Source organism: Hesperophylax consimilis, chromosome 29 (assembly GCF_061612785.1).
Source record: "Hesperophylax consimilis isolate HC1 chromosome 29, BYU_Hcon_1.0, whole genome shotgun sequence".
Taxonomy (NCBI): domain Eukaryota; kingdom Metazoa; phylum Arthropoda; class Insecta; order Trichoptera; family Limnephilidae; genus Hesperophylax; species Hesperophylax consimilis.
In genome coordinates this window covers 15,135,227-15,162,089 of record NC_142864.1, presented here as the reverse complement: position 1 = coordinate 15,162,089, position 26,863 = coordinate 15,135,227, and the positions used below count along the sequence as shown (strand labels likewise).

Below are 26,863 nucleotides of genomic sequence, written 5' to 3'. Positions count from 1 at the left end.
TATTTTTTCAAATTAATAAAAATAATTTTAATCACTTCTTATGTATATTTTTTTTCTTTCTTTAAATTCTTTACTTTTTACTATGTCTTACATACTATACTTTTTAAATTATCTTATATTTCAACACTAACTCGCACATATACAATAGAAACAGTAAATTTTTTTTCTTATTAGTACATTGATTTCTTAAATTGAATTTATGTGTGTATATATATATGTGTATATTTAATTGTATATTACATACATTATCTTAACCTATATACTCCTTATTTTCTTTTAAATTTTATACTAATTTTAATTTCTTCTATATTTCATATTTGATTTATTATTTTAATGTGCTGTTTATATATAATCGACCACCACAACACGGGCATGTGCCTAGTTTGGTGGCCTTAACACACCCAAAAATTGTAAAATAACAGAAAAAAAAATGAATAAAGAAAAAAAAAGAACAGTGAAAATGAGAAAATAACTAAAGATTTATGCACAGCGGAGGGTTCGCAACTAACAATTTTATTTAATTTTTTCTAGTACACATTTAGTAAATTTATCTGATGACAAATGAAAAATATCAGCGGCTGAAAATATATTACTGTGGTTGCTGTACCCCGCCACGCGTTGCTGTTGCTCAGTCTTTCTGTGCAGCTAGATAAATAATACCGCGCGTTGCCTTTACGTTCAACAGATGGCGCTTTTTTTTTAAACTTGTTTTTACCTGTCACAGGTGACAGCTATTTAATAATAAAAAATTCAAAGCAATCAGTGAAGAACTTTCAAAGATTTAAGATTTTGAACAAACGAGCATTTACATTTTTATTAATATAGATTTTATGCATGTCTTTTTGAAAATTTTATGTTGTATCTATTCAGGGTGTCCGGGGGTAAAGTGCGCTAACTTCGGGGGGTGATTCTATATGATTTTAAAGTAAAAAAGATAAACATCTTTTTAGAAATTTCAATGTTTTGAGGTATTTTTTAGGTCAAAAGATTAAATTGTTTGAAATTTCTATGGAAAAAATTGTGAAATAACACAAATTGAACCCAAACTAACAAGGATTAAATATTTACACATTTATCCAGTTAACTGTGGTGACGTTCAAAATGACGAAAATTGTAGATAATTTATTCCAAAGCCGTCAGATAAGATGCATACATCAAATAAAAATTATTTTCTAAAGCAATATTCAACGCAAGCGATTCTGGACTTATTCTTAACACAGTTTCTCTGTAAATAAGGGTTAAAATCGCTTTAAAAAATGTCATAGATTTTTGTATGGAGAACACCGGTGTCCCATCCACAGTTGACAGGTTAAAGTGTAAATAATATTCATTGATGGATTAATTCCCCATATTTTTTTGCAAATTGAATCATGATTAATATAGTACTAGAGTTTTACCTTCGTCAAAGAGGCAAGAATCTCACTAGAAGTTGAGAGCGATTCAGTCGTGGCATAAACAATTCAAATCCAATATTCCCGACAGAACACAACGATCATTTGGCTCCTTAAGGCAGAGCAGGAATAGAAAAGTGATCACTTTTGACCCGATAATTCTCTTATTTTCAAATTTGTCCAATTTTCCAAGTCTAATTTAAATCTTTACTTTACTTCACAGAGTAAATTTAGCGAAACAGTTTTTCATTGTAAGCAATAAAAAAATACGTAACTGAATTTTTTTTTAATATCACCTCAAGGGCACTTAACTCTTTGTACTCCGTTGTCGCCGACACGGCGACAAAGGAAACATTCTAACAACTCTGATGGCGCCGCAGCGGCGACATCAAAGAATGGGTATTCAAAAAGGGTCCCAAGCGGGACTGTGTGGTCTGCTCGAAAAGGGCAGTAAAAGGTGGCAGACGGGAAACCAGTGAGTACTGTGACACGTGCCCTAAAAAGCCACGCATGCATTTGGGCGACTGCGTTCTAAAACACCACGCGTTAAAAAATTAGAAAATATTAGAACATGCAAATTTTTCTTTTATTAACAAGCTTAAATCATAATAAATATATATTTCAAATAACTATATCATTTTATTTACATTTAAAAAACATTTTGACTAATTTTCTAAAAATATCGTAATTTTTCCTCATATTCTTACATGAAGTAGCTGGTATGCCATATTAAAAATAATTTTGAATACAAAGGATTAAATATACGTAGTTAACTAAGATTACGCTATTTGTGGTTGCAAATTGTTTGAATGTGAATCAATATATTTAATTTTTTACCAGCTATCCCTGTATAAGTAGTTGTACTAGGGATAGCTGGTTAATATTTATTTAGCATTCGGAAGGGAGTCTGACTTATCCCTGATCATCTGAAGCACTTGCGGGTCATTGTGATTGGAGGTCACTTCACATGTACACTGCACAGGTTTTCTTAATAGCGTAATTATTATGAGTGTGATGTAGGTAATCCACACTGTCAGACAGGGACAGGTAGTTGGGTGGGAGAATGCATAAAAATATGTTAGAGGGAGATGTATATAGTTGCGTCAACACTATTTATTATTAGATATCTACGTCAATTACATTTTACCAACTTTTATTTAATTAAAGATAATATTTGTTATTTAGATATTTACTTGCATAAATGCGCGGATTTTCAATGTGATGAAAATAGAGAACACATTAGATTCGAATTTGCACACTAATACAAACGGATTCATATTAACTACATTTTTTTATGTAACTCCGCACATAGGATATAATATATAAAATAATTTCCCTTGTGTGATAGGGCTTACAACTCTTTTCATAAGCATTATATTCCTAGTTTTAGGGCCTGCATAATTCTGCACTGCATTGATGGAAGTAGGAGTTTTTCAAATATTGTCTATTTATATATATATAGCCTTTAATAAAAGCAGCATAGAATATCTCCTGACTTGAAATTTCTCTCAATCCGCCCCTGCCTGCCTGAGAGGGGTTCGCCAAGGCTCGTCATCATTAATTCACTTTGCAGGACATCAAAGATTTGATATTGACGAAGGTTCGCGTCGCTGGAGAGCGATCATAGCACCACGGCCCCGGTACGTCTCCTCGAGCAGTATACACTGTACAGTTCAAACTTAAAAGTTATGACGGTGTTAGTTATTGCCTACCGATAGAAACGTGCTGTGAACGTGAATTAACGCTGAGATAAGTCGGCCCAAAGATATTAGAAGAACGAGATATGCTATGTTGGCCGCCGGACCGTAGCCGGAGTACTACCTAATTAGGGTACTTTGAACGGTATCGGGACGTGTACGCACAGAAATCTGTTCTATGTATTAGTGCGGATACCTTAGCGCAAGCGAAGGTGTGCAGTAGTATTGGTGAACAAAACCGGCGACACTCGGCAAAACAATTCCACTCAGTACGAACTGCGCATAGCACATCTCGTTCTTCTAATATCTTTGAGTCGGCCACATAAAGGTGTATAATCAATTAAAAACAACAAAAAAAATTCAGTCACACGTCGCCACTGGGTAAAACCTAGGATATCATGTGATATACACTCCGTCTCGCTCCAGCAGCACTGTACACACGAGTATTATACAAAATGTAAATATATATCAACGAAATCTTTCATATGTATTTTTTATTTATATCTCTCTTGAGATAAAGGAATTATTTTATTTATTGGATTTTCTTTTTTCAAAACATATTAGTGGTGCCATATCGGTAGACCTGCAAGCCTTGGGAATCTACTAGCTGTCAGAGTGCGCAGCACCTTTGAGTTTTTTGCCAACACCAATAGTATTTTGAATCAATATTTTTTTTCTGTGAATATTCGTGTTTCAAGTTGCTATTAAAATAAATTAATTAATGAAGGTGTTGTTTTTTAATTAAAAAATGAACAGTTTCGTTCGTAAATTATAATCATATATATTTCCGCATTGTGTCTTCTTGCTAGATCATTAATCTCTTGTGCAGTGATGCGATGAAATTATTTTAGATTTAGACATAAAAATATATTCGTAATATGCAAAAGACCAATATTTTATTTATTTATTTTATTTTATTAATATATGATTTTGAGGGTATATATGGTTAGAATAATATTTTTTTTACAGATAGGTAGAATGTTTCCTCCCTTTTTTTAATATCCGATTGAACTCCCCCAATGAGAGTTAATAGTGTATAACTGCTGACCCTTTACTAAGTGCGCCCCGTGAATTTGGGCAGCCACCTTTGGTCTAGCCTTAAAATACCTGAAAAAAAACCCTTGACTCTCTGCAGAAACGGGCGGTCCGTTTGATAGATTCTCCTCTCTTGACAAACGGATTGCAATCCTAAGAGCACAGGAGTCAGGTAGGTATGTTTTTTTTTGTTCTACCGGTATTACAATGGAAGGTGCTCAGAGGAACTAGCGTCATTGATCCCTTCAGCACCGGTGCTTAATCGGGAAAATGCTAACATATGTACACGGTAGACATCTTTCATGGTTCGCTTCTACGACTCGTTCTTGGATTCAACAGCTCGGTTGTGATATGATGTGTTTCCTCCCTCTAAATCGTGGGTCTCTTCAAAATCCATGTTCACTCCTTTTTTCTCCTCAATAATACACACTATCCCCAGAGATGACATAGTAGTGTGTGAAGTTAATGTAAAAAAAAATTATTGACCAAGAACCGCCACCGTGTGAAAATGAGTGCAAGATGTCGGGGATGCCTGAGGAAGGCAAATCAAGGTCAGTCAAATCAGTATCGGCGGGGCCAACCTGAAAATATGCAGCGAAATCAAATATTTTGGGCATATCATCACCGATGACCTAAATGATAAAAAAGACATAGAACGTCAAAGAAGAGTACTGAGTGTGCGAGCTAACATGCTTGCCAAAAGATTCAACAAATACAGTCCTAAGGTGAAGAAGCAACTTTTCCAAACATATTGTATGAGCTTCTACACTAGCGAGCGATGGACGACATACACACAAGGCGTCATGAACACACTCCGAGCACAGTACAACCACGCATACAGAGCCCTATTTGGCCTCCCCTGGCGATGCAGCGCCTCACAGATGTTCACCGAAGGAAGGGTGCATGGGTTCGCTGCTTCAATGCGCCACAGAATAGCCGGGACGAGTCAGCGCTACCAGAGATCGGACAACACTCTTGTCCAGGCCGTTGCCCAGTGGCAGGGAGCACCTCTACACCAGAGATGGAGAATTTCACTCAAGCCACCATAAAGTCCTAATGTGCTCATCAATGTATTCATTTTTTATTATTTTTATTTATTTCTTTATTGATTTTCTTTTTATGTATGTATTTACTTAAATGTAAACTTTTATGGCAGGCAGACACCGCTCTGTCCAGCTGAAATAAACATTATTATTATTATTATTAAATCAGGTATTGAGTAAGGTCTTGTCAAAACTCCGAATTATTACAGAATATTAATCATTAATGAATGTTATGAAGAATCCGAGTTAATGTTGTTTGATTTCTTCCTGTGGTTAACCCTTGTAATCTCACCTTCCGCCACCTAGAACTCCTCAGTGTGCTAGGGGTTTAATTCCAAGCGCCCGCCGTACGCCGACTGATTCTATTTTCGTAATAACTTACCTTTTTTTCTACAAAATGATAACTCACTAACTAACTAACCATCATCAGGTGTGGACAGAGAGGACGGACCCCCAAACAACTCGGTCTTGGACACACTCCTTGCCTCATTCACATTCATACATACTCTTCTATTATTCTCTTGACATGGCACGACTCAAGTATCTGGTTCACTTCATTTACCTTTCACGTTTGCGTAATATATTCTCCTTACTCTCCTTTCTTCGTTCATTCGCTCTACATGCCCAAACCGTCTGAGGGTCCCTTTTTTTAATATTACTCATTACGCTTACATCAGCCTTGCATTGTTTTACCACATATGCGCCTCGGAGATATCATTTCTACAGCATTCAGCAATTATACCGTCTTACCAGAAAATGTGTTTATATACAGGGTGTCCAAAATGTGTTTAATACAAAAATATTTTTCCATAGAAGAATATTTATTTTCCTATGCAAACTATTCAACTTTTGTTACCTAAAATCTACCTTAAAAAGTTGAAATGTCGAAAAAAGTTATTTAAAGTTTTTACATGTCTTATCATGTAGAATAAAAATTGTATATATCTATCCTGTGTAGCTTATCGAGAATAGCTTCTATTAGAGAAATGTTTATTTTTTCTAATGTTGTAAAAAACAAATAGTATAATATCGTGAGTTTAATTATATTTTCCAGCTACATAAGCGTTTTTTACAATAAACATAAATAATATGTACGAGTCTTTCCTGTAAACTAACATAACAAAAATTTGCTACGCTCTTTTTCACACACAAAATAAATATGTTTGCATGTGACTTTTGTTTAAATGTTTGACGGATCTAATAACGGTGTCAATTCATAGATCATTTCTCTAATTATTTATCAACAAAAAAATAAAGAAAATTCATAATATTTACGCAATTTTTTGATCGTGAGACAAATATTTTATCAATTATTTCAGCTTCACAAATCCTTAAATTATAATATGCCGTAATTTTTAACGGGTTTTTGCTAATATGGCTATAATATAAGAAAATTTATGAAACGATGTAGCCTTATAATGAAGCTATGATTATATTTGTGTGGACAGAATTGTGTAACGTGATATAACCTCACCTTATGTAATCTATATCGATGTTTAATGAACATCATTTTTAATATTGGTATTTTCTTTCATTTCAGGTAAGAACGACAAGCCTTTCAACCTGGTATCCATTGAGGAAAAATACTTTTAACGTAAACACTGCTCTTATCAGCGCGACCATGGTATGACAGTATTTATTTTACGTTTATTAGATATTGTACCTATTGTTAAATAACCGAGTAAACTGATATGAATATAAGCGCGTTATTATCGAAGCGATGGTTTTTTACATGATGTTTTACATTTTTAACCCCTCAAGCTAACTTGTTCGATTTTGCGAACAAACAGTAGAGTAAATTTGTTTGCTTTTGGGAATAGCTTATTTGGTCTCATAGAAATAGTTGTATCTACCTTACTGGCAAGGTGAGAAATCTGATCTAAACGGTGTTAAAAACAGAAAACACCACGTTCTACATTCAAATCCAAAAGTTAACCACAGAAAAAAATTTATATACACCTCTATGAAATTTTTGTTATTATTTTGGGGGTGTTATGCAGTGTTGCGCTAACTCCTTCTTTAGCCAAAGTTTCGGACAAAGTTACAGTGTCCATCATCAGGGCAAAATTGAGAATTTATGAATTTTTTGTTAATTATACGAAAGGATAAAAAAATGAGGTGGCAGTTAATAAAATACTTGAAGTTTAATTAAAATAAAATTTAATAATACAATTAATATAGTAAATTTATATATTTTTTTTAAAGTGGCAGTTAAAGTTTATAATACATTTGGATAGTAAAATATTTTCGTTATCAGTAGTTGCAGTTCAGTGTTTACACAAAAAAACGCAAGGAGAGCCGTTTTTAAAACTTTCCTATGTTTGCATTTCAATATTTTATTTATAATATTATATGTTTATTCTTAATAATAAAATTTGATAGCGTATTTGATTACCTTTCTGAAAAAATGTTTAGGATACAGTCCATTTTTAAATTTGGTTTTTATTGCAATTTGGAAATACACACAATTTCTCCGACCTTCCGGCACCGTATTTAAGAAATATAATGGTTAATATGCCAGAAGCCTGAGGAGTTACGATGATTTATACGTCGATCTCATCAAAGCATTTATAGCAAAAGTATCAAATACGACAACAGCATCCTGAATTGAGCGAATGTGGACTACATGGACAAATTCTAATACCTACACGCCGTAGAAGATTGTTCCGTTTATCAGTTTCCCCGTGGCAAATCTGTGCTTAACTAGTGACTCAATGTCATAGACTGGCTAAATAACCTTAACATTACTCTATGACTTCCACTCTTTCGCCATACGAAGAAGAGAAGACTGTGTCCACTGTCCATTTATTATCACTTGTACTAGCTAGCTTCGATTTGCGAAACAATGCTCTATTTATAAATTAAAAATAGTTTTATAATTGACCTATTCAGCACTTGTCCGACTTTTCTCATTACATCAACAGTGTTTATTTATTATCATTTGGCAATAGTACTTGTGAAGTTTATCGTCGCCTAGTCACCTCTATTATCGCTTCTTTGAATAAGTAAGTACCTAATAATTATCATTCAGTATTGGTTGGTGTACTGAACCGTACGGTATTGCCAATTCAATTGCAGTTGGTCACCCGTTAAGTTTTCTGATACCCTGATATTTAGTTTTTTCGTTGTTCTTCTTTTCCTACATTTTTGAGTTCTGGTATCGTGTAATGTAGTGTAAATTTTGCTGTGTATTTTTCGTTTCCCCGAGGGTTGTTTTGCTGTTATTGTTAACGATGTTGTGATCGGACATTGTTTTGGTCGTTTTCATAATTTTATAATAATGGCTTTGTTACACTGTCACTGCGTCATTTCATATTGAGGAGGGTGCGCCACGCATTTCGTGTGTGTTAACAAAGGTACTTCTTTGTCTTCTTGACTGCAAATCATTGTTTTTTTAAAGGTTAGTAATTTGATTTTCCACTTTTATATGTCTGGAACCAGTGAAACTATAGCATCCCCTTTTTGGGAATTGTTGTGCCGAGAAGGTAATGAGAAATATTGGGAAGTACTCGTGTCTGTCCTTTCAAAGAATCTGGAGCTAGAGCCATTTCGAGCAACGCTTCTGTTTACTTATTTTTTCCCATCAAGGCAGGACATTGGCACCATACATATTGGCGTTTCTTTATCCCATTCAAATTTCATACAGCTATTAGTGCTTTCCACTCCCAAATTTTGCATTTGTAGGTCTCCTAGGTGACAATTTTTTTTCAATAGTTCTAACCTTATGCTTGAGGTTCTATCCAAAGTGAGACTTCTTTCCACCCAACATTGGCACCTTAGGTAGTTCATCAACCTTACCATATTTCTAACAGTTATTAGTTAAGGCCTCGCAAATACTTTAATATTATACTAATTATTAACTGCTGACCCTGTACAAATTTCAAGTGCGTCCCACTGTTGAATTTGGCAGCCACCTCTGGCCTGGAGCCCCAAAATACCTTAAAAACACTTGCAGAAGGAAACAAACTTTATGCAGAAACGGGCGATACATTTGATGGATTCCCATGTCTTGATAAACGGATTGCAATCTTTAAAGCACCGACGTCAGGTGGAAACACTGTCACTGTTCTACCGTTATTTCATTCGTAGGTGCTCCTGTTCTATCGGTGCTCAGCGGGAAACACGCCAGACACACATATCATATGAGAAATGGTCTGCTCGGCTGTGGAACGATTTGTCTCTGTCTTTTCGCAATCACCAACACATTTTTTTTTATTCCAGAAAAATGAAAATTACACTTATTTTATTATTTAACAAGAATGTTACCTAAATAAATATTAACATTAAAATATTATACAACGATATTGTTTTAAATATACCGAGACGTTTTATCTTTTTTAATATCGTCTGGAAGGCAATTATATAAATTTCCCTCTCGTAGCCAATGGATTGCTTGTATACGTGGGGTGTTTAAATGTAGTTATGTTATCATGTTTGTGGTCGGGTTTACTCCTTCCTTTCCTAAAAAGACCCTCCACAAAGCATTTCGGAAATTATTTTCCATCTAGGCACAATTTTCAATACTTACCCAAAATCAATATGAAACCAAAAACTGTTATTGTTAGATTATCAAAAAAAATATTTTTTTACTTCTCCCTCTCTATTACTTTTCTACTCAATCAGGTTTGAAATTCCTATAATCTTTTCAATTCTGTAATTCATTGCGTGGATATTACTTCCCTCACCACATAATTTCTGTTTTCAATGAAACGCGAAGGTCTTTACCATGATAAATCAGATCTCATTTTAGCACAAGTCCATTATTCGGTATCCAAATTCTGCTAGTACTCGCGTTTCTCCATCAATCATTTTATTATTCGTTTTATTCTGCTGAAATAATAATAAGTATTTTTTAGTAGATCTTCTGTATGGTTTATTATTTGGATTGTTAAGCTGCTTGAATTTGGTATTATAATGAAATCCGACAGAAATTAGGATATTCGGGATCCTAAAATTAGCGTGAGTTGTTTTTTTATGTGATGAAGCTCTGCCCGTAGCCAGTGGTTTACTATTGGTCGAATGTCTGAAGGAAGTGAGGAAGGGAAAGAAAAATATGTAGGGATGTTTCGAGTACCTAGATTTTTAGATCTGGTTACTCTACAAAACTTCATTCATTTCAAAGTCAACAAAGTCATTTCAAACAGTCGATGATGCTGTATGTTGCGTCACCGTAATTGGGGCAGAGAAATGCCTCCATATCCTCTCTCTGTTCTAGGGAGACTTAGACCCAACCAACACAAAAAGTAATCGTAAGATTTCAGCCCGTTTGATGATTCTCTCGTCCATAGGTAATTTCCAATATCTCCTAGTGGAATTCGTTACGGCGATATCTTAAATTACGTGTAGAGGAGACGGAAGTTGATCGAAAACTCATTTAAAACACTGATTACTATGGCATTTCATCACTGCACAAACGGCGGACATCACTCGCGATGTTAACTATGTTTCACAGTGTTTTAATTTCGGTAAATATCTCTGAGATGTTGAGCAGATCGAGGTTGATCGCTTACTTACTTCTTATCGTTAGCTGCGTTCTGTTGCACCGTGTTTTGTACCAATCAAATGCGGACACAAATGGTGTTTCCTAGATGGTCGCGTCGCGGTCGGGCCGAATCAAGCTAATAATGTGATGCAGCCACGAATGACAACCGTCTTAACGGAACACAGACTGAGTCTGAAATATATATGCACGCATCATTTAAATAAAGAAGATTGTCTGTGGGGGATTTGTTTTTTATACAAATTTACAGTTTTATTCCAAGTTTGATGATTTTCTACTTTTTTACTACCGATTTACTACCTGAAGCCAATTAGAAAATAGTGTCGATATTGGGTAGAGAAACGTGTTGAAATATCTGGCTATTTAGATCGTGTTATCAAAAACGGCCTAATTTTTATTTATTGTTTCTTCTCATGGTATAATTGTTTACATTTCAACCTATAACCTCACTAGACTAGCTTACACGGAGTAAAAAAACGGGATTGCAGGCCCTTAACGAATGAATTAACAGATATCCCGTTGAACTTTTAGTAAAAAACTGTGTATTATCATTATGTCGGAACACGTGTTCATAAAACTCCTAATATTTTCGCATTTCATCATTATCATCGCAAATGCAGGTGCATGAACACGTGTTCCTATATATTACGAATTTTCTAAAAGTTTATCAGAAAACGGCTTGCAATTTTATTTATTTCATTTTTATTTTTATTTTTATTTTATTGATTTATTGTGAAAAACAGTATAATCCATTTACATTTCACAAATAACAGTTAGTAAATTACAGTTTATAATAAGTAAGTACATACATTTATTTGCATGGGTAATGGTAATCATAAAAATCATAAAATCATAAAATGGTAATCATAATGGTAATCATAAAAATCCCATTCAATCCGATCAAATTACTCTCAGTTCCGTGCGAAACCCATTAAATTCATACAAATTCGATTCTATTCCATTTCTGCAATATTTGAGAACATGTATCTTACACGCATAACAGTTTTACATAAAATATTGTCAATAGATCGATCGACAGGCAAGTGTTTTGCTAAGCTCAGGGTAATTTATTATCCCGTCGCTTTTTATTGCGGGCAGAATGCACCACTTCAACAATCACCAGGAACAGGATTACATGGAGATGAATGATGGACTCGCCGAACGTCACAGCAGTGCTGCCAGGGTCTCTTATCTATCTGAGGTGTCAGCGCTTTATTAGCAGCAGACACACACCTGGACGGATGACGAACCTCGTGCTGGCACTGTTGGTGGATGCGGTGGACTCTCTCGCTGCAGCAGCTGGTCCAGTTTCTTCACCACCAAAGATTCTTGCTGCAGAGTCTCCATTTTCTATCTTCGTTGAACGTCACAGCGGTGCTGCCAAGGTCTGGTATCTGTGAGAGGATATTGTGTCAGCGCTTTGTTAGCAGCAGACACATACCTGGACGGATGACGAACCTCGTGCTGGCACTGTTGTTGGACGCGGTGGACTCTTTCGCTGCAGCAGCTGGACCAGTTTCCTCACCACCTGGGATTCTTGCTGCAGAGTCTCCATCTTCTATCTTCGTGTCACCTGTTTCTGTATTTCATTTTACTTAACTTAAATTCAGTTTATTTTTGTGATATTTATATTTTTGTAATACCTGCATCAACTGTAAAGCGCCCCTGAGGTGATATCTCACAAAAGCGGCGCTATACAAATTGTCCAATAAATAAATAAATAAATAAATAAATACTATCTGATTAACCAGATTTGTTAAATAGTATGCTTATTGCCGTCTTAAATTCTCTTTGGTTCAAATTGAAAATCCCGTTTTAACCGGAATACAAATAATTTGAAGAGATTCTTAATAAATTAGTATTACTCATTTTTCTCCGTGTGCATTTCAAGTAACTTTTCGATTTTGAATGGTGGTTTTTCACCGTGGCGATACTGAGAGTATCTACCACTCTGTGGGCATTTGTACAGTGTAAACAATGCGACTAACGGTCAGCCAGATGATGATTGTATTCAGCACTTATCTCGAGACATTTTGTGATTGTGCAATTTGGAAATGGCCGCTTATTGTGTGAAACTAATTGATTTGTTCCCGCCGCGAGGTCGAGCGTGCCCTTAAATCGTTATATCATGTAACTGAAGTACATTTTGGATGAAGCCAAACTATGAAAACTAAATCATAAACTCTCTTATTAAATAAAACTCCGGCTCAACAAAATACACTCGGACTTTTAATGTGATAGATTGTCAATGAATAATCTGGTCCTCAGCCTTAAGGTTACCACCTTATTTATATATATAATACATTTCTACAATGATCTACCCTCGGTCTCTACAGTAATCGAATAAATGCCATCTATGGGTAACCTAATAGACTGCTACTGGTGCCATCTATGGGTAATCTCTTCATCTAATAAGCCATATTCTCAAACTTCCGGTAATTGTTTTGTTTCGGTTGCCTCCTTATTGTACCTTTTTTAAATGTCTCTCAAGAATCTCAGAAGATTCTCATTTTTGGCCTGTAACTGCCTACTGTTTTTTTTATATTATGTTTTAGTTTTAATTTTCTTGTTTTGTCCTATCCTGCTGTTATTGTTATTCTTAGTTTTGTCATCACTTTGTATAAACAGTATATTCAGTGTTATAATATTAGATCTGTATTCGGTAAGGCACAATGTAGGAATAATTTTAAGAACATGACCACTTATACTAATTAACCGTTTTTAAGTTTGCTATAGTTAAACGTATTTGAAGTGATATGACACTAAACTACGCTATATAAATGCTGTGTTATTATTATTATTATAGCTTAGAGTATGAATATCAGCAATTTTAATAAATTTCTAACACAAAAAACTATTAAAACATTTATTTATACCTCTATGGTATGTGTGTATATGATAACATGGATATTTGAGTACGTATTAACCTTCCCAAATTCTGAAATAAAGAATTTTTGTTCAATGTAACCTTATCTCAAATTCTTTTATCACCAAGCGTGCCCATCGACATAATAATGCCAAGCAATTTATATCAACATCTTACATTTGGGATTAGATATTTTTTTGTTCACTTTTGAATTTAGTTTTTGAATGGAGGTTCTACTCTCATTATGATTGTCTGAGATTTTTTAGTGAACGCAATTACGACACTACGTGCGTAATGTGAAAAGCATTGGTACACATTATATTAGATGGTTCCGACACGATCTGGAAAGTTTCATTCATTCATTTCGAGCCCTTCGATTATTTTCGATACTGTTGAAATTCAGTTATATCGCAGTAAATATATATTTATTAGGTATATAATAATTTACTGATTATTTTTGGAAAGTGCAGAGGTATGCAGTTTGACGACCTCCGGAGTAAGGCTCTCGACTAGCAAGCCGGAGGTCGCGTGTTCAAATCCCGGAGTCTAGAAGCGCTCGATTCACAAAAGTGGTTTTTAGGGATTTGTAAACAATCTTACAAGAAAGCAAAAAAGTTAATCAAAGGAAATTGTCACAGATAATCTTTGCTTTAATGTTGTATTTTTTTTAAGTTTTTTATTTTATGTGTTCATACATTTCTATTGAAAAAATAATAATTTTAGTAATTTACATTTATATTATTTATTGAGTAATTAAATTTTATATTTGTATTCCACTCAAGGGAAACGATAGAAAAAGCTTCAATTTATTGAAAGCATATTTTTGGTATTCATAGTGTAAACCAATTTTTTTATTAAATTAATCTAAAATAGTAATTTAGCATTAAGGCGATGCCGTACATAGTAATGCAAAATCATGTGTTTTTGATTTGAAAATTTGGTCGCCTAGAAATGTTTCAGATGCTTTAATTAAATACCGCGAGTAGAATACATCTGGACCTAATCGATTACTTTTTAGATAAGTCTTTTTATAAGCCCAGAAAAAATAATGTATAAGGCCTATGAAAACTGCTTTAAAGTTCAAAATCTCCTTCTTACGAACCCATTTTCGGTTATAATTTTATTGTTTAATGTGGGAAATTACGTTATTTATAAAATGATCGGAAAAAAAAAAAATTTCCCCTGAACATCCACAAAATAAAATAAAAGGCACTTTTTGGCCATGTTTTTTTCTTGCATGAATCAAAACAGGCGGATGGTGTTAAGCGGGAATTTAAACCTTATCGCCATCTACGTAAGGGTTGTTATTGATAGCGGCTCAATTTAAAATATTACACGACGTTGTGCATCGCCTTAAGCTTCACTTTAGCACTGTCCACACACGGATAGTATCTTAAAAGTAACAAAAACAAAGAAGTTAACACTGCCATTACGGATTTCGTCAGGGTTTTCGTATTAAATTCTTGAGTAGCGCAAAAATACTTAACAAAGAGTTTTTTATAAATTTGCCAAGTTTTGGTGTCAAAAACATGGAATTTAAAATGGATTTTTTTGTTCACCAAAGGTCCATCTGGTGTATTTATAATCCATTGTAGTGATGTTTTAGATTATTTGACCTGTATGATCGCGCACGCGCCCAGGAGTCTGACAATGCACATTTTTTTCGCCTTTTTGATGAATACTTGTGGATAAGACTGGAAAGAAAACCGATCACGCCTGGACAGTTACAATATACAAACTTAATAACATCCACCAACATGGAATAGTGAAAAAAATCTAATCAATGCATCAAAAGTCAAATACCCACTTTACTCAAATGCTTAAAAGTTTATTTTCTTTGGATACGATGGAGAGATGAGTTTGTTAAATACGAGGCATATCCAAAAAGTAAGTGTACTGAATTTTTGTAGGTTACAATTTTATTTATTGAAACATAAAACTTACATGGTTACCGAAGTAAATATGTAAGCTATTTTTCGACATAGTCGCCATTCCTCTCAATGCAGGTGGTGAAGCGGGGTATCAACTTTTTGATGCCTTCCTCGAAGTAGTTTCCCGCCAACCCCTTTGTCCACTTCTCCACCTCCCCCTTTACATCCTCGTCTGTTGAAAACCTTTTTCCACCCATGTACAGCTTCAGGGAGGTAAAGAGATAAAAATCTGAAGGTACTAGGTCAGGGGAATGCGCGGGGTGGTTTAGGACATCCCATTTAAACGATGCAAGCAGTTCCTTCGTTGCGTTGGCCGTGTGTGGTCTGGTATTGTCGTGCAGCATGCTGACTCCCTTTGTCAGCATGCCTCTCCTCTTGTTTTGAATCGCCTTCCGCAATTTTTTTAGGGTCTCTCTTGCAGAGTTGATGGTCTCCCCTTGAGGCAGATATTAAATCAAAATTATGCCTAATTATGACAGTCCCAAAACACGGATGCCATAATTTTCTTGTCTGAAATTGTGGTTTTGAACTTTTTGGCGGAGGGTGAAGAGGTGAGAACCATTTTTAAACTCGCGATACTACTTGCACATACTCGTACAATTCATAGCTTTATCACCATATGCAGTTCTCACCAATTATAAACCTCAAACGGAGGTTTTCCCTTCCAAACGTGATAACGGATGACGCCGCGTATTTCGCACTTGGCGGGAGATTGTATTGACATTTTTCACGAAACGTGTTGTCGCGTCGACACTTCTCAACGTACTGACCTTGAACCGGTCTCGTTGCGGAGGGGAAGAGTCAGGCTACATGTAAGTGTAGCCAACATGTCGAAAATAAAATTCATTCGGTCGTGAGAGCCTCAGTACACTTACTTTCTGGATACGCCTCGTATATATGTAGCGATGCTACGAGAATATTCTGTCATATCGTATTCGTCCTCATATCGAAGGGGTGTGCCAGTCGGCCTTAAAAATGTTAGGGTTTGTTCTCCGAACCGTCAGAGTTTTTCGGGATACCCGTGCTCTGAAGATTTTATACTTCTCCCTGGTCCGCGGTAGGCTGGAGAGTGGTTCGTTTATCTGGAATCCTCATGAGTTGGGGTGCTCCCTCATGTTGGAGAGAGTTCAAAAAAAGTTTCTAAGATTTCTCTACATGAGGGAGTACGGCCACTATCCATGGCTCTACCCGACGAACTTTCTTTTTTTTTTTATAGTGAATACCTCACAAGAGTCCCAACTGCTCCCGTCTGGAGCCAGTGAGACTATGGCATCCCCAATTGGGGGATGTTGTGAGGCTGAAGGTAAGTGGGGAAGGGAAAGAGGAAGGTGGGGAAGTACCTGGCTATTCAGATCTAGTCACTAAACACGGCTAAAGCCATTTGGAGCAACGTTTCTATTCTGAATGGTGGTCTTACACCAGGGCGATACTGGTAGTATCTTCCACTCTGGAACGTGCCGCAAATATACTATATATTATTTGAATTAATTAATTTTAAAATAACACAAATTAATCAAATAAAATTTATTTGCGCACGCCGGGTTCGAACCCGCGACCTTCGGAATGGCAGTCCAATGCGTTACCACTGGACTATGCCGGCCGTCAACTGGGCATGCTGGGACTTCACTCCCTGCAGCTCAGAAGGGAGGGGTATGCCGCTACCTACTTATTCAGACTGCTGCGAGGCTATATTGAGAACTCAGCCATTTTGGAGCGCGTGAGTCTCTATGTTCCAGATGACTATCTTAGACAACGTCATCATAGATTATTCTATTTTCCTGCCTGCAGAACTAACCTGGCAATGGTTCTCCCGGTAGGGAGGAGTATATTGCTCCTGAACCAAATCTCCTCCGAGATTGATATATTTGGCATCAGTGAGGAGAGATTCAGAAGGGAAATTCTTCTGATTCTTGAAAGAGTCTCTCCACATTGACGAGATCTTTCACCGCTGCCTGAAATTTTTTTGGAAATTCCACATTTCTTGAAATTTCTTTTTTTATGTATAAATACTGAAAACAGTCTTTTGTAAAAAATTTATATAACCTGATTTCTTATATGCAATAAATCCTAATTTGTAATTGTGTAAGAAATGAATAAAATTTATTATTATTCTGGAACGATCGCCAATGCACGACGCATTGTAGCGGGAACACTCTAGATGCAATGCGCGCGTTCGGCGTTTCTACCTACGGGTCTGAAATGTTCTCTATAAAAAGGCGCGTCACGTCACGTCGTCATATATGTAACTAGCTGACTTTTTGGCTAACTGCCATTTTTTGCTTGTAATATTGTTAAAACCTAAAGTTGATTCAAATTCCAAACGCGCAGGCGCATTATCAGTCCGTCATTACTATCGCCATTGGTCGAAAGTGTCGTCACTTTTGAATAGTGCTAAACAGTTTGCGGGAAACAGGCGTTTGTGTATAAACTAATTACGAATAAAGTTAACATATTTTTAACTCTTTTTAAATAAATTTTATTATGGATTTAAACGAGAACTCTCTTAACTATATGACCAAGGCCAAGGATCTACTCTGTTCGCTGATAAAAATTATTAATGACCCCGGCAACAAATTTACGAAGGAGCAAATGGGTAAAATTACCCCGATAACAACGGATCTGTTAGGAACCACAGGATTGATGGCTGTTCGTATGGGAATGTTGGAAGGAGAATTGTCAACATTAAAAAGTGTAACGGATACTCAGTCTATTGTTACTAACCCGACAAATACTTCATCTTCAATAAATGATTTGCTCGCAGAGGCCGAGGAAAGAAAAACCCGGTCAAAGAACATTATTTTATTTAATGTTCCCGAAAGTATTTCAGAATCAACAACAACAATTATTAAAATGGACAGCGATAAAGTAGTTTCAGCGATTAGTGATATAAATAATGAATTAATACCGAGTGTGGTTAAGTCGTACAGACTTGGTGTAAAAAAGTCCAACAAAATTAGACCGATTAAGGTCGAATTCAATGACTCTGTCTCGGCTCGTGAGGTTTTGTCCAGGAACGCAAAACTGAAAAACGGTATAAAGGCCAGTAACGACCAAACACCATTGCAGAGGACTCAACTTCTAGATTTACGCCAACAACTCGAGACGAGGAAGAACAACGGTGAAACCAATATAACTATCAAATATGTGAACTCTGTACCTAAAATTATTGAATGTGCGCCAAAAAACTGAAACAACAAAAATAAAATGCTACTACCAAAATGTGAGAGGGATCCGCACTAAACTTCCCATGTTGCTGACTTCGGCGGCAACTATCAGCAGTGATATCTTCATTTTAACCGAAACATGGCTCGACTCAGGAATCAATTCTGCCGAATTAGGCTTCCCTAATTTCAACATCTACCGTATGGATAGGAATTCTAAAACAAGTGCCAAAACGAGAGGAGGTGGTGTAGCCATTGCTATCTCCAAAAATCTCAGTTCTTCAAAAATATCCACAAAAAACACATCCATCGAGCAACTATTTGTCAATGTGAACACTTCTAGAGGTAAAATAATAGTGGGATGTGCATACTTACCTCCGAATTCTGATGTCCAAAGCTACAGCAATCACTGCGATGAGGTTGAATCAATTTGTGCTAAATATCCTAATACTAAACTACTTCTAGTTGGTGATTACAATCTGCCACATTATGATTGGTGTAATATGAATTCTGTCAATTCTTGTTCTAATGTTAATATTCGTGTTATTAGAGATATGGCACTGTTCTTAGGTCTAACACAGTGTAATAATGTTCATAATATAGGAGGTCGTACGTTGGATTTGGCACTGTCAAATGTGTCTGACATCTGTGTTGTGAGAAGTACCGAAATTCTATTACCTGTCGATGTTTACCATCCACCACTAGAAATATGCATGTCAAATCTTAAACCAATTCCTATCGTAAAAAAGGTAGTAGAAACTCGAAATTTCAAAAAAGCTGACTATGTTAAAATTTCAAATTTCCTTAAACAGACTGACTGGTCATTCTTTGATAGCGACGATGATATTAATGTACACCTTAAAAAATTTTACTTCATCGTTAATTCTGCAATTGAACAATTTGTTCCTTTAACGACTTACAGAGAAACTCTATACCCAAAATGGTTCTCAAAAGACCTGATAGACTTAATTTACCTCAAAAAATTATCTCATAAGAGATTCAAACAAAGTCGCCTGGCCATCGATTATACTGCGTTTCAAAAATTGAGGGCAGAGTGCAATAAGCTCTCCGCAAAATGTTACAAAAATTACATTAGTGATGTCGAAGGCTCTATCATGGACGACTCAAATTTCTTTTGGAAATATGTTAAATCCCAAAAAGAAAATGGTACTTACATACCTAGTAGTGTGTCATTCGATTCTAAATTATCCCAAAATCTTCAGGAAACTGTTAATCTTTTTGCTGATTTTTTTAGCGGCGTTTACATTAATGCAAGTGAAGACAGCAATATTTCGTGCTTTGATTTGGTTGAAACTCTTGATATATCTGACTGTAATGTAACCATAGACGATATTATATCTAAGCTGAAGAGTCTTGATTCCCGAAAATCCGCAGGACCTGATAATGTTCCGCCCAGGTTTTTAGTAAATTGTATGCATACATTGTCATATCCTATTCATAAGTTATTTACAAAGTCACTCTCATCAGGTGTATTCCCGGACCTTTGGAAGTTTAGTCTTTTAACGCCCATTTTCAAAAAAGGTAATAAGAGCGAAGTAACAAATTATAGGCCAATATGTATAATGTCTACTTTACCCAAACTTTTTGAAAGCCTAGTACTAGATAAGTTGATATCCCGAATCAATCGAACCATCTCTCCCCTTCAACATGGATTCATTAAAGGTAGATCTACTCTTACCAATTTGATATTGTACACGAATGATATTGTTAATGCCCTTAATGCATCACATCAAACTGATTCCATATATACTGACTTCAGTAAGGCATTTGATAAAGTAAACCACAAAATATTATTACGTAAACTAAAATTGTTGGGAATAAGAGGGAGTATGTTGGAATGGTTTAAGAGTTATCTATTAGGAAGGTACTTAGCAGTCAAGATAGATTCGTTTACTTCTTATACATTTGCTGCCTCGAGCGGAGTACCACAGGGATCTCACTTGGGCCCAATATTATTTTGTTTGTTTATCAATGATATTGTTAATATTTTTACTAATGTTAAAGTCCTGTTATTTGCCGACGATCTGAAGATATACAGAATAATCAAAGACGATGACGATCGCGCAATTTTGCAGTTGAACCTTAATAAACTATGTGCGTGGTGTTCTGTCAATGATTTGCAACTAAATTTAGGTAAATGCCAGATTATCAGTTTTTACAAAGGCAAAAATCCACTTAATTTTTCCTATTTTATGAATGGTGCTAATCTTCTTCGTGTATCACAGATTCGTGATCTTGGTGTTATATTCCACGAGAGTCTACAGTTTAACGTACACATCGATGAAATAACAAGCGATGCGATGAGAATACTAGGTTTTATTTTGAGAATGGGAGCAAATTTTAAAAGTATGTCAACATTAAAACATCTGTATTGCTCGTTAGTACGAAGCAAATTAGAATACAATTCCACCGTATGGTCACCGTACTACAAGGTCCATTCTCAATCATTAGAAAAGGTACAAAATAAATTCCTTCGGTACATTAATTTTAAAATGAAAATTCCAATCGAATTTATAAATTACAATAACTTGCTTGCTGAAACTAAACTTCTTAAATTATCTGATAGAAGAGTGTTAATTGATTTGCTATTTTTATTCAAAATTATCAAATCTTTAATTGACAGCCCTAATTTGTTGGAACTTATTTGCATTAATGTTCCTGCTAGGCAAACTCGCAGTAAAGATACTTTTAAATTTAACAAGAACCTCAACACTAATTATTCTATTTTTTCACCAATTCCTAGAATTCACAACCTTGCGAATAAATACTGTGAACTTATAGATATATTTGGTTTTGACAATTTTGTGAGCTTTAAAAGGCAACTTATTTCGATTCTATCGGCTAATAATTAACTTTTATAGCTTTAATAATTTTATTACATCTTCTCCCATTCGAAACCTTTCAAGTAAATTATATCCATATTTGTTTGTTTTTTATTTGCTCTACTATACACTTATAATTGTATGCATATACCTACTAACTACTTTTTATACATAACACTATGTTCCATCTCAGATCTTATTATTTCTTATTCATGTCGATATTGCTAAATTCTATTAGTTTTTGCTTTTTACAGGTGCAACTCTTATTTTGTTATTTTTTTTTTTTTAAATCTCTGTTATAATGTTCTTTACCTCACGAGTAAGTTACACTCTAATTTATATTGGTTTATCGATTTGTTAAACACACAATTAATACTGGGTTTAAACACACCCACTTACTTACTTTTTATGTTGAACTTTCTTTTACTTACTATTTCATGCTTGGGTATATTTTATATTGAATCCATCTTATTAGTGTTTTGCTAATTTGCACAAAATTTTATTATATGTGTTGCTTTCTTACAATTAACTCCTTTTATCTTCTTATGTTCAATTATTGTAATCAATGTAAATGTATATTTTCATGTAAAAGCCCATTAGGGCGTAAATAAAATAATAAAAAAAAATAATAAATAAAATAAATAAATAAATACAATTGGTACGTTATGCATATTTACTTTGTTATAAAAGTGCTTTTTTTCACAAATTTTCTCAGTTTCACGCAAGCGTCAAATGGAACCTTGTTGTTCCAAGCGAATGAGCTCAAACACAATGTTAATAGAACCATGTTGCTCCAAAAATATTTTATCCATGACAGATAGAACTAAGTTGCCCGTGAAATTTACAAATGGAACATTTTTGTTTAAAAAAAAATCATTTTTTAAATGAAACTAAGTTTTGTTGTTTTTTTGCTGACGTGTACCCAGCGTTGCTGGGGGTTATCCTTAAAATATAGACATATACCATCGCGGACTTTTCTCTAGGCCTTTAATGATATACAATTCCGTAGTACATTATTTTCATGTATCTAACAATTCTTAGCCAGCATTAGCAATGTAAGCAACCGCAAAGTTTTTTTTACGACTTGATTAATAAACATTGACTTTTCTTTTCTATAAATAAAATATGCATGCATTATAGAAAATATACCTATATCAAACACAGACTAAAACCGAATCTACTAAACTGAACTATACAAATAAACACTATTTTAAAATTATTTAAAAAATAAATAAAAAATTATGCTCCATGATATATTTTTTTAAATTTTTTTTTATTTTATATTATTGATACAAACAGTACATAATTTACAGAGATGAAACAATATACAGGAATAAGATACTTCATGTTGGGTACCTATGATATGTTTCCTTGTAATGTCTGCTAAGTGGTATGTTTGTTCCTTAATTACCAGGTGACTTGTGTAGTTTATAGGTGTGTGTTTGACGTGTGTAATGTGTGTGTGAGTGTTTGTGTGTGTGTGTGTCTGTATGTATGAGCATTGAATTCTTTAAATTATTGACATGATGCCACGTTTGAATTTGGGCAGTGAATCCGAAAAAATGTCAATGTTAGAGTTAATACAAATATTATTTAGAGTATGAAGAGCTCGGTTAATTGTCGAATTAGATGCTGCATTTGTTTTATAATTTAGCGTGTGGAATAGCACTGTATGTCGTGTACGTCTCAAAGGTATGTTAAAGTTAATAAGGGACAAAAGTTCAGAACAGTCAATCTCATTGTTTAAAATTCTGTGTATAAATATTGAGTCAGCTACTGCTCGTCTTCGCTGCAAAGTTTCAAATGTACACTCAAAATTATTGTTGAATCTGTGGGTAATATATTTTATAAATTTGTTTTGCATTCGTTCTATACTATCTATGTAAAGTTTATATTGCGGATTCCAAATAGGCGATGCATATTCCAGTGTACTTCTGACTAATGCGAAATATAACATTACAATTGTACGCGGATTACTGAATATTTTACTTACACGTAGCACGAAACCAAGCATTTTATATGACCTATTAACGATTGAGTCAATGTGCTTATTAAATACTAGTTTGCTATCAAGGTAAACGCCGAGGTCTTTACATTCCGTTTTAGAGATGACAGGTTCATTGTTGAGTGAATGAATATGAGTACTTAATTACGAGTTTATTTCTGGTGATATATGTTTATAATTAAATTCAAATGTTACTTTGCTGTAATATTAATTTCTTATAATTAAATTATAATATGTAAATGAAATCCTCAGCACGGGAAATCCCAGTGAGGATATCATTATCTCTATATGTTATATTTATAAGTATATTTCTAAGAAAAGAAGACAATAAATCATTATTATTATTATATTATTTAATAAATATATTTGTACAGCGCCCTTGAGGTGATTTTTCACGAAAACGGAGCTGTATAAATTAGCCAAATATAATTATTATTATATAAACCTTCTCTAAGTGATTGTCCTGTCAAAATCCCTGTTATGTAGTTTAGAAGAACAACAACACGCACAAACAGACAGACGCGGATAGCGACTTTGTTTTATACTATTTAGAGATACCAAGAGAGTCCCAACTGCTCACAATCGTCTGGAGCCACTGATACTATGGTATCCCCGATTGGAGTATCACCCTCTCAAAATCCATTATGTAGTTTAGAAGAACAACTACACGCACAAACAGACAGACGCGGATAGCGACTTTGTTTTATACTATTTAGAGATACCAAGAGAGTCCCAACTGCTCACAATCGTCTGGAGCCACTGATACTATGGTATCCCCGATTGGAGTATCACCCTCTCAAAATCCATTATGTAGTTTAGAAGAACAACTACACGCACAAACAGACAGACGCGGATAGCGACTTTGTTTTATACTATTTAGAGATACCAAGAGAGTCCCAACTGCTCACAATCGTCTGGAGCCACTGATACTATGGTATCCCCGATTGGAGTATCACCCTCTCAAAATCCATTATGTAGTTTAGAAGAACAACTACACGCACAAACAGACAGACGCGGATAGCGACTTTGTTTTATACTATTTAGAGATACCAAGAGAGTCCCAACTGCTCACAATCGTCTGGAGCCACTGATACTATGGTATCCCCGATTGGAGTATCACCCTCTCAAAATCCATTATGTAGTTTAGAAGAACAACTACACGCACAAACAGACAGACGCGGATAGCGACTTTGTTTTATACTATTTAGAGATACCAAGAGAGTCCCAACTGCTCACAATCGTCTGGAGCCACTGATACTATGGTATCCCCGATTGGAGTATCACCCTCTCAAAATCCATTATGTAGTTTAGAAGAACAACTACACGCACAAACAGACAGACGCGGATAGCGACTTTGTTTTATACTATTTAGAGATACCAAGAGAGTCCCAACTGCTCACAATCGTCTGGAGCCACTGATACTATGGTATCCCCGATTGGAGTATCACCCTCTCAAAATCCATTATGTAGTTTAGAAGAACAACTACACGCACAAACAGACAGACGCGGATAGCGACTTTGTTTTATACTATTTAGAGATACCAAGAGAGTCCCAACTGCTCACAATCGTCTGGAGCCACTGATACTATGGTATCCCCGATTGGAGTATCACCCTCTCAAAATCCATTATGTAGTTTAGAAGAACAACTACACGCACAAACAGACAGACGCGGATAGCGACTTTGTTTTATACTATTTAGAGATACCAAGAGAGTCCCAACTGCCCACAATCGTCTGGAGCCACTGATACTTTCCTAGTAGAACGATCGCGACCGTTCTAGAAACTGCGGGAAAGCCGGCGTGTTCTCGCGGCAAAATCTCGAAGTCTCGATTGATTGCATTGCAAATTTATGACTTAGTATATATTTTGGTTAATAGCACAGACATAGGAATTAATAGACGAGAAGATAATGGCGAGGGGTAAAATCAACTGTTGAAGAACGAAGGGAGTGAAGCTGACTGTGATTCGTCAATAAATCAATCTGACAGTAAATAGGCATCTCGCATTATAATATCACCATCTACTTCTTAAAAGTAAAATCTGCTTTTGAATGAATAGACATTTTTACATGGGAGCGCAAATTACTCGCCACGTTGTGAACAAATTTGCGAAGTCCAAATTCGGCAAAAAAATTCGGTTCTATTTTCAGAGTCGAATATTTCGTTTAAGTATTTAGTTAAGACACTTTTATAAATGTTCATAATTTACTTCCCAGCAACCAACCAGCTTTGTGTTTCGCGTCCAGACATGTTTCTACAACTGATCCATATTATACAATGTGAATATGCTTAAAATAAAGTAAAATAATGCTTATATATGGAATGTAATACGACAATTGGGTTTATTCTCTTTTTCACATCTATTTTTACAAGTTTTCATAGTACAAGTCGACATTTTGCCGTGTTATTTCGTAAAATGAACCGATGATGCCTCGACCATAGTTCGCACAAGAATGATGACGTCACGTTTTCAAATTTCACTTGAGGCCATACGCGAGCACAGCCGGCTCCAATGGAAGCGGTATGGGGAGTGGGGATAATACGCTTTTAATCACTTAGGGCAGGTCTACTAATATTCATATGTCTATGGTTAATAGGTAAATCATGTACAGGTGATAGCCGACAGAAACGGCTTTAAATAACATTTTAACGTTTCATCTGAGACATTTTGTTGAGTTGGCTTTAACTCTATTTACCATACTACTGGACTCTCTTGCTGCAGCAGCTGGTCCAGTTTCTTCACCACCTAGGATTCTTGCTGGAGAGTCTCCATCTTCTATATTCGTGTTACCTGTTCCTGTACTTCATTTTACTTAACTTAACTTCACATTCTTTTTGTAATACCTGCATCAATTATAAAGCGCCCCTGAGGTGATGTCTCACAAAAGCGGCGCTATACAAATTATCCAAGAAATAAATAAATAAAATGAATGCTTTTACTTGAAATTTTACCGGTCTGAAGATGCTTATCTAAATCTGTTATCAATGGCCTCCCTGGATGGCCAATTGCTACCAGAGTGACAAATAAATAATTAAAAATAATAAATGTCACTCTTCTTTAAATAATAATGAATTCACTAGACGTCAAACTATATTTCTATAAAAAGAGCATTTGAAATGAACAAATGATTTGCTCTCAATTGCTTTAATAAAATTGACCTCTTCAGTGCAAGCGTCGTCAGGCACCGAAAAACAAGTTTTTACTTTGACTGTTTTGAAATTAAAGTTGAGCCTTTGAAATGAATAATATCAGCGAATTAACTAACACGCTAAAATTGAGAATTTTTAAAGAATTAATCGAAGTCAGAAAACCAGTATATATAAATCCCTGATGTGTGACAGTAAGGCGTGTAATTGGCAGAGGAAAGTTGAAAGTAGACTGAACGCTGTA

At 35.1% G+C, this 26,863-nt stretch overlaps 2 protein-coding genes across 4 annotated transcripts in view; both read left to right on the top strand.

Annotated features, from left to right (window-relative positions):
- The window catches only part of LOC149409902 (latrophilin Cirl-like), an 847,643-nt gene that overhangs the window by 134,987 nt on the left and 685,793 nt on the right, over positions 1-26,863 (top strand). The window contains exon 1 of one of the 3 annotated variants that reach the window (XM_089649260.1): positions 8,425-8,566. The exons of 1 other annotated variant lie outside the window; for it this stretch is intronic. The gene's annotated coding sequence lies outside the window, so the exon portion shown is untranslated. Of the gene's footprint in view, positions 1-8,424; positions 8,567-26,863 lie in introns of those variants that run through there. One more of the 3 variants, XM_089649261.1, reaches the window with a different exon arrangement.
- LOC149409906 (uncharacterized) lies at positions 17,975-18,652 on the top strand. The gene has a single exon (XM_089649101.1). The coding sequence runs from the start codon at positions 17,975-17,977 to the stop codon at positions 18,650-18,652; it is 678 nt and encodes a 225-aa protein (XP_089505227.1).

Coding starts and splice junctions, on each gene's coding strand:
- LOC149409906 (XM_089649101.1), top strand. CDS start 17,975: ATGACCAAGGCCAAGGATCTACTCTGTTCGCTGATAAAAATTATTAAT.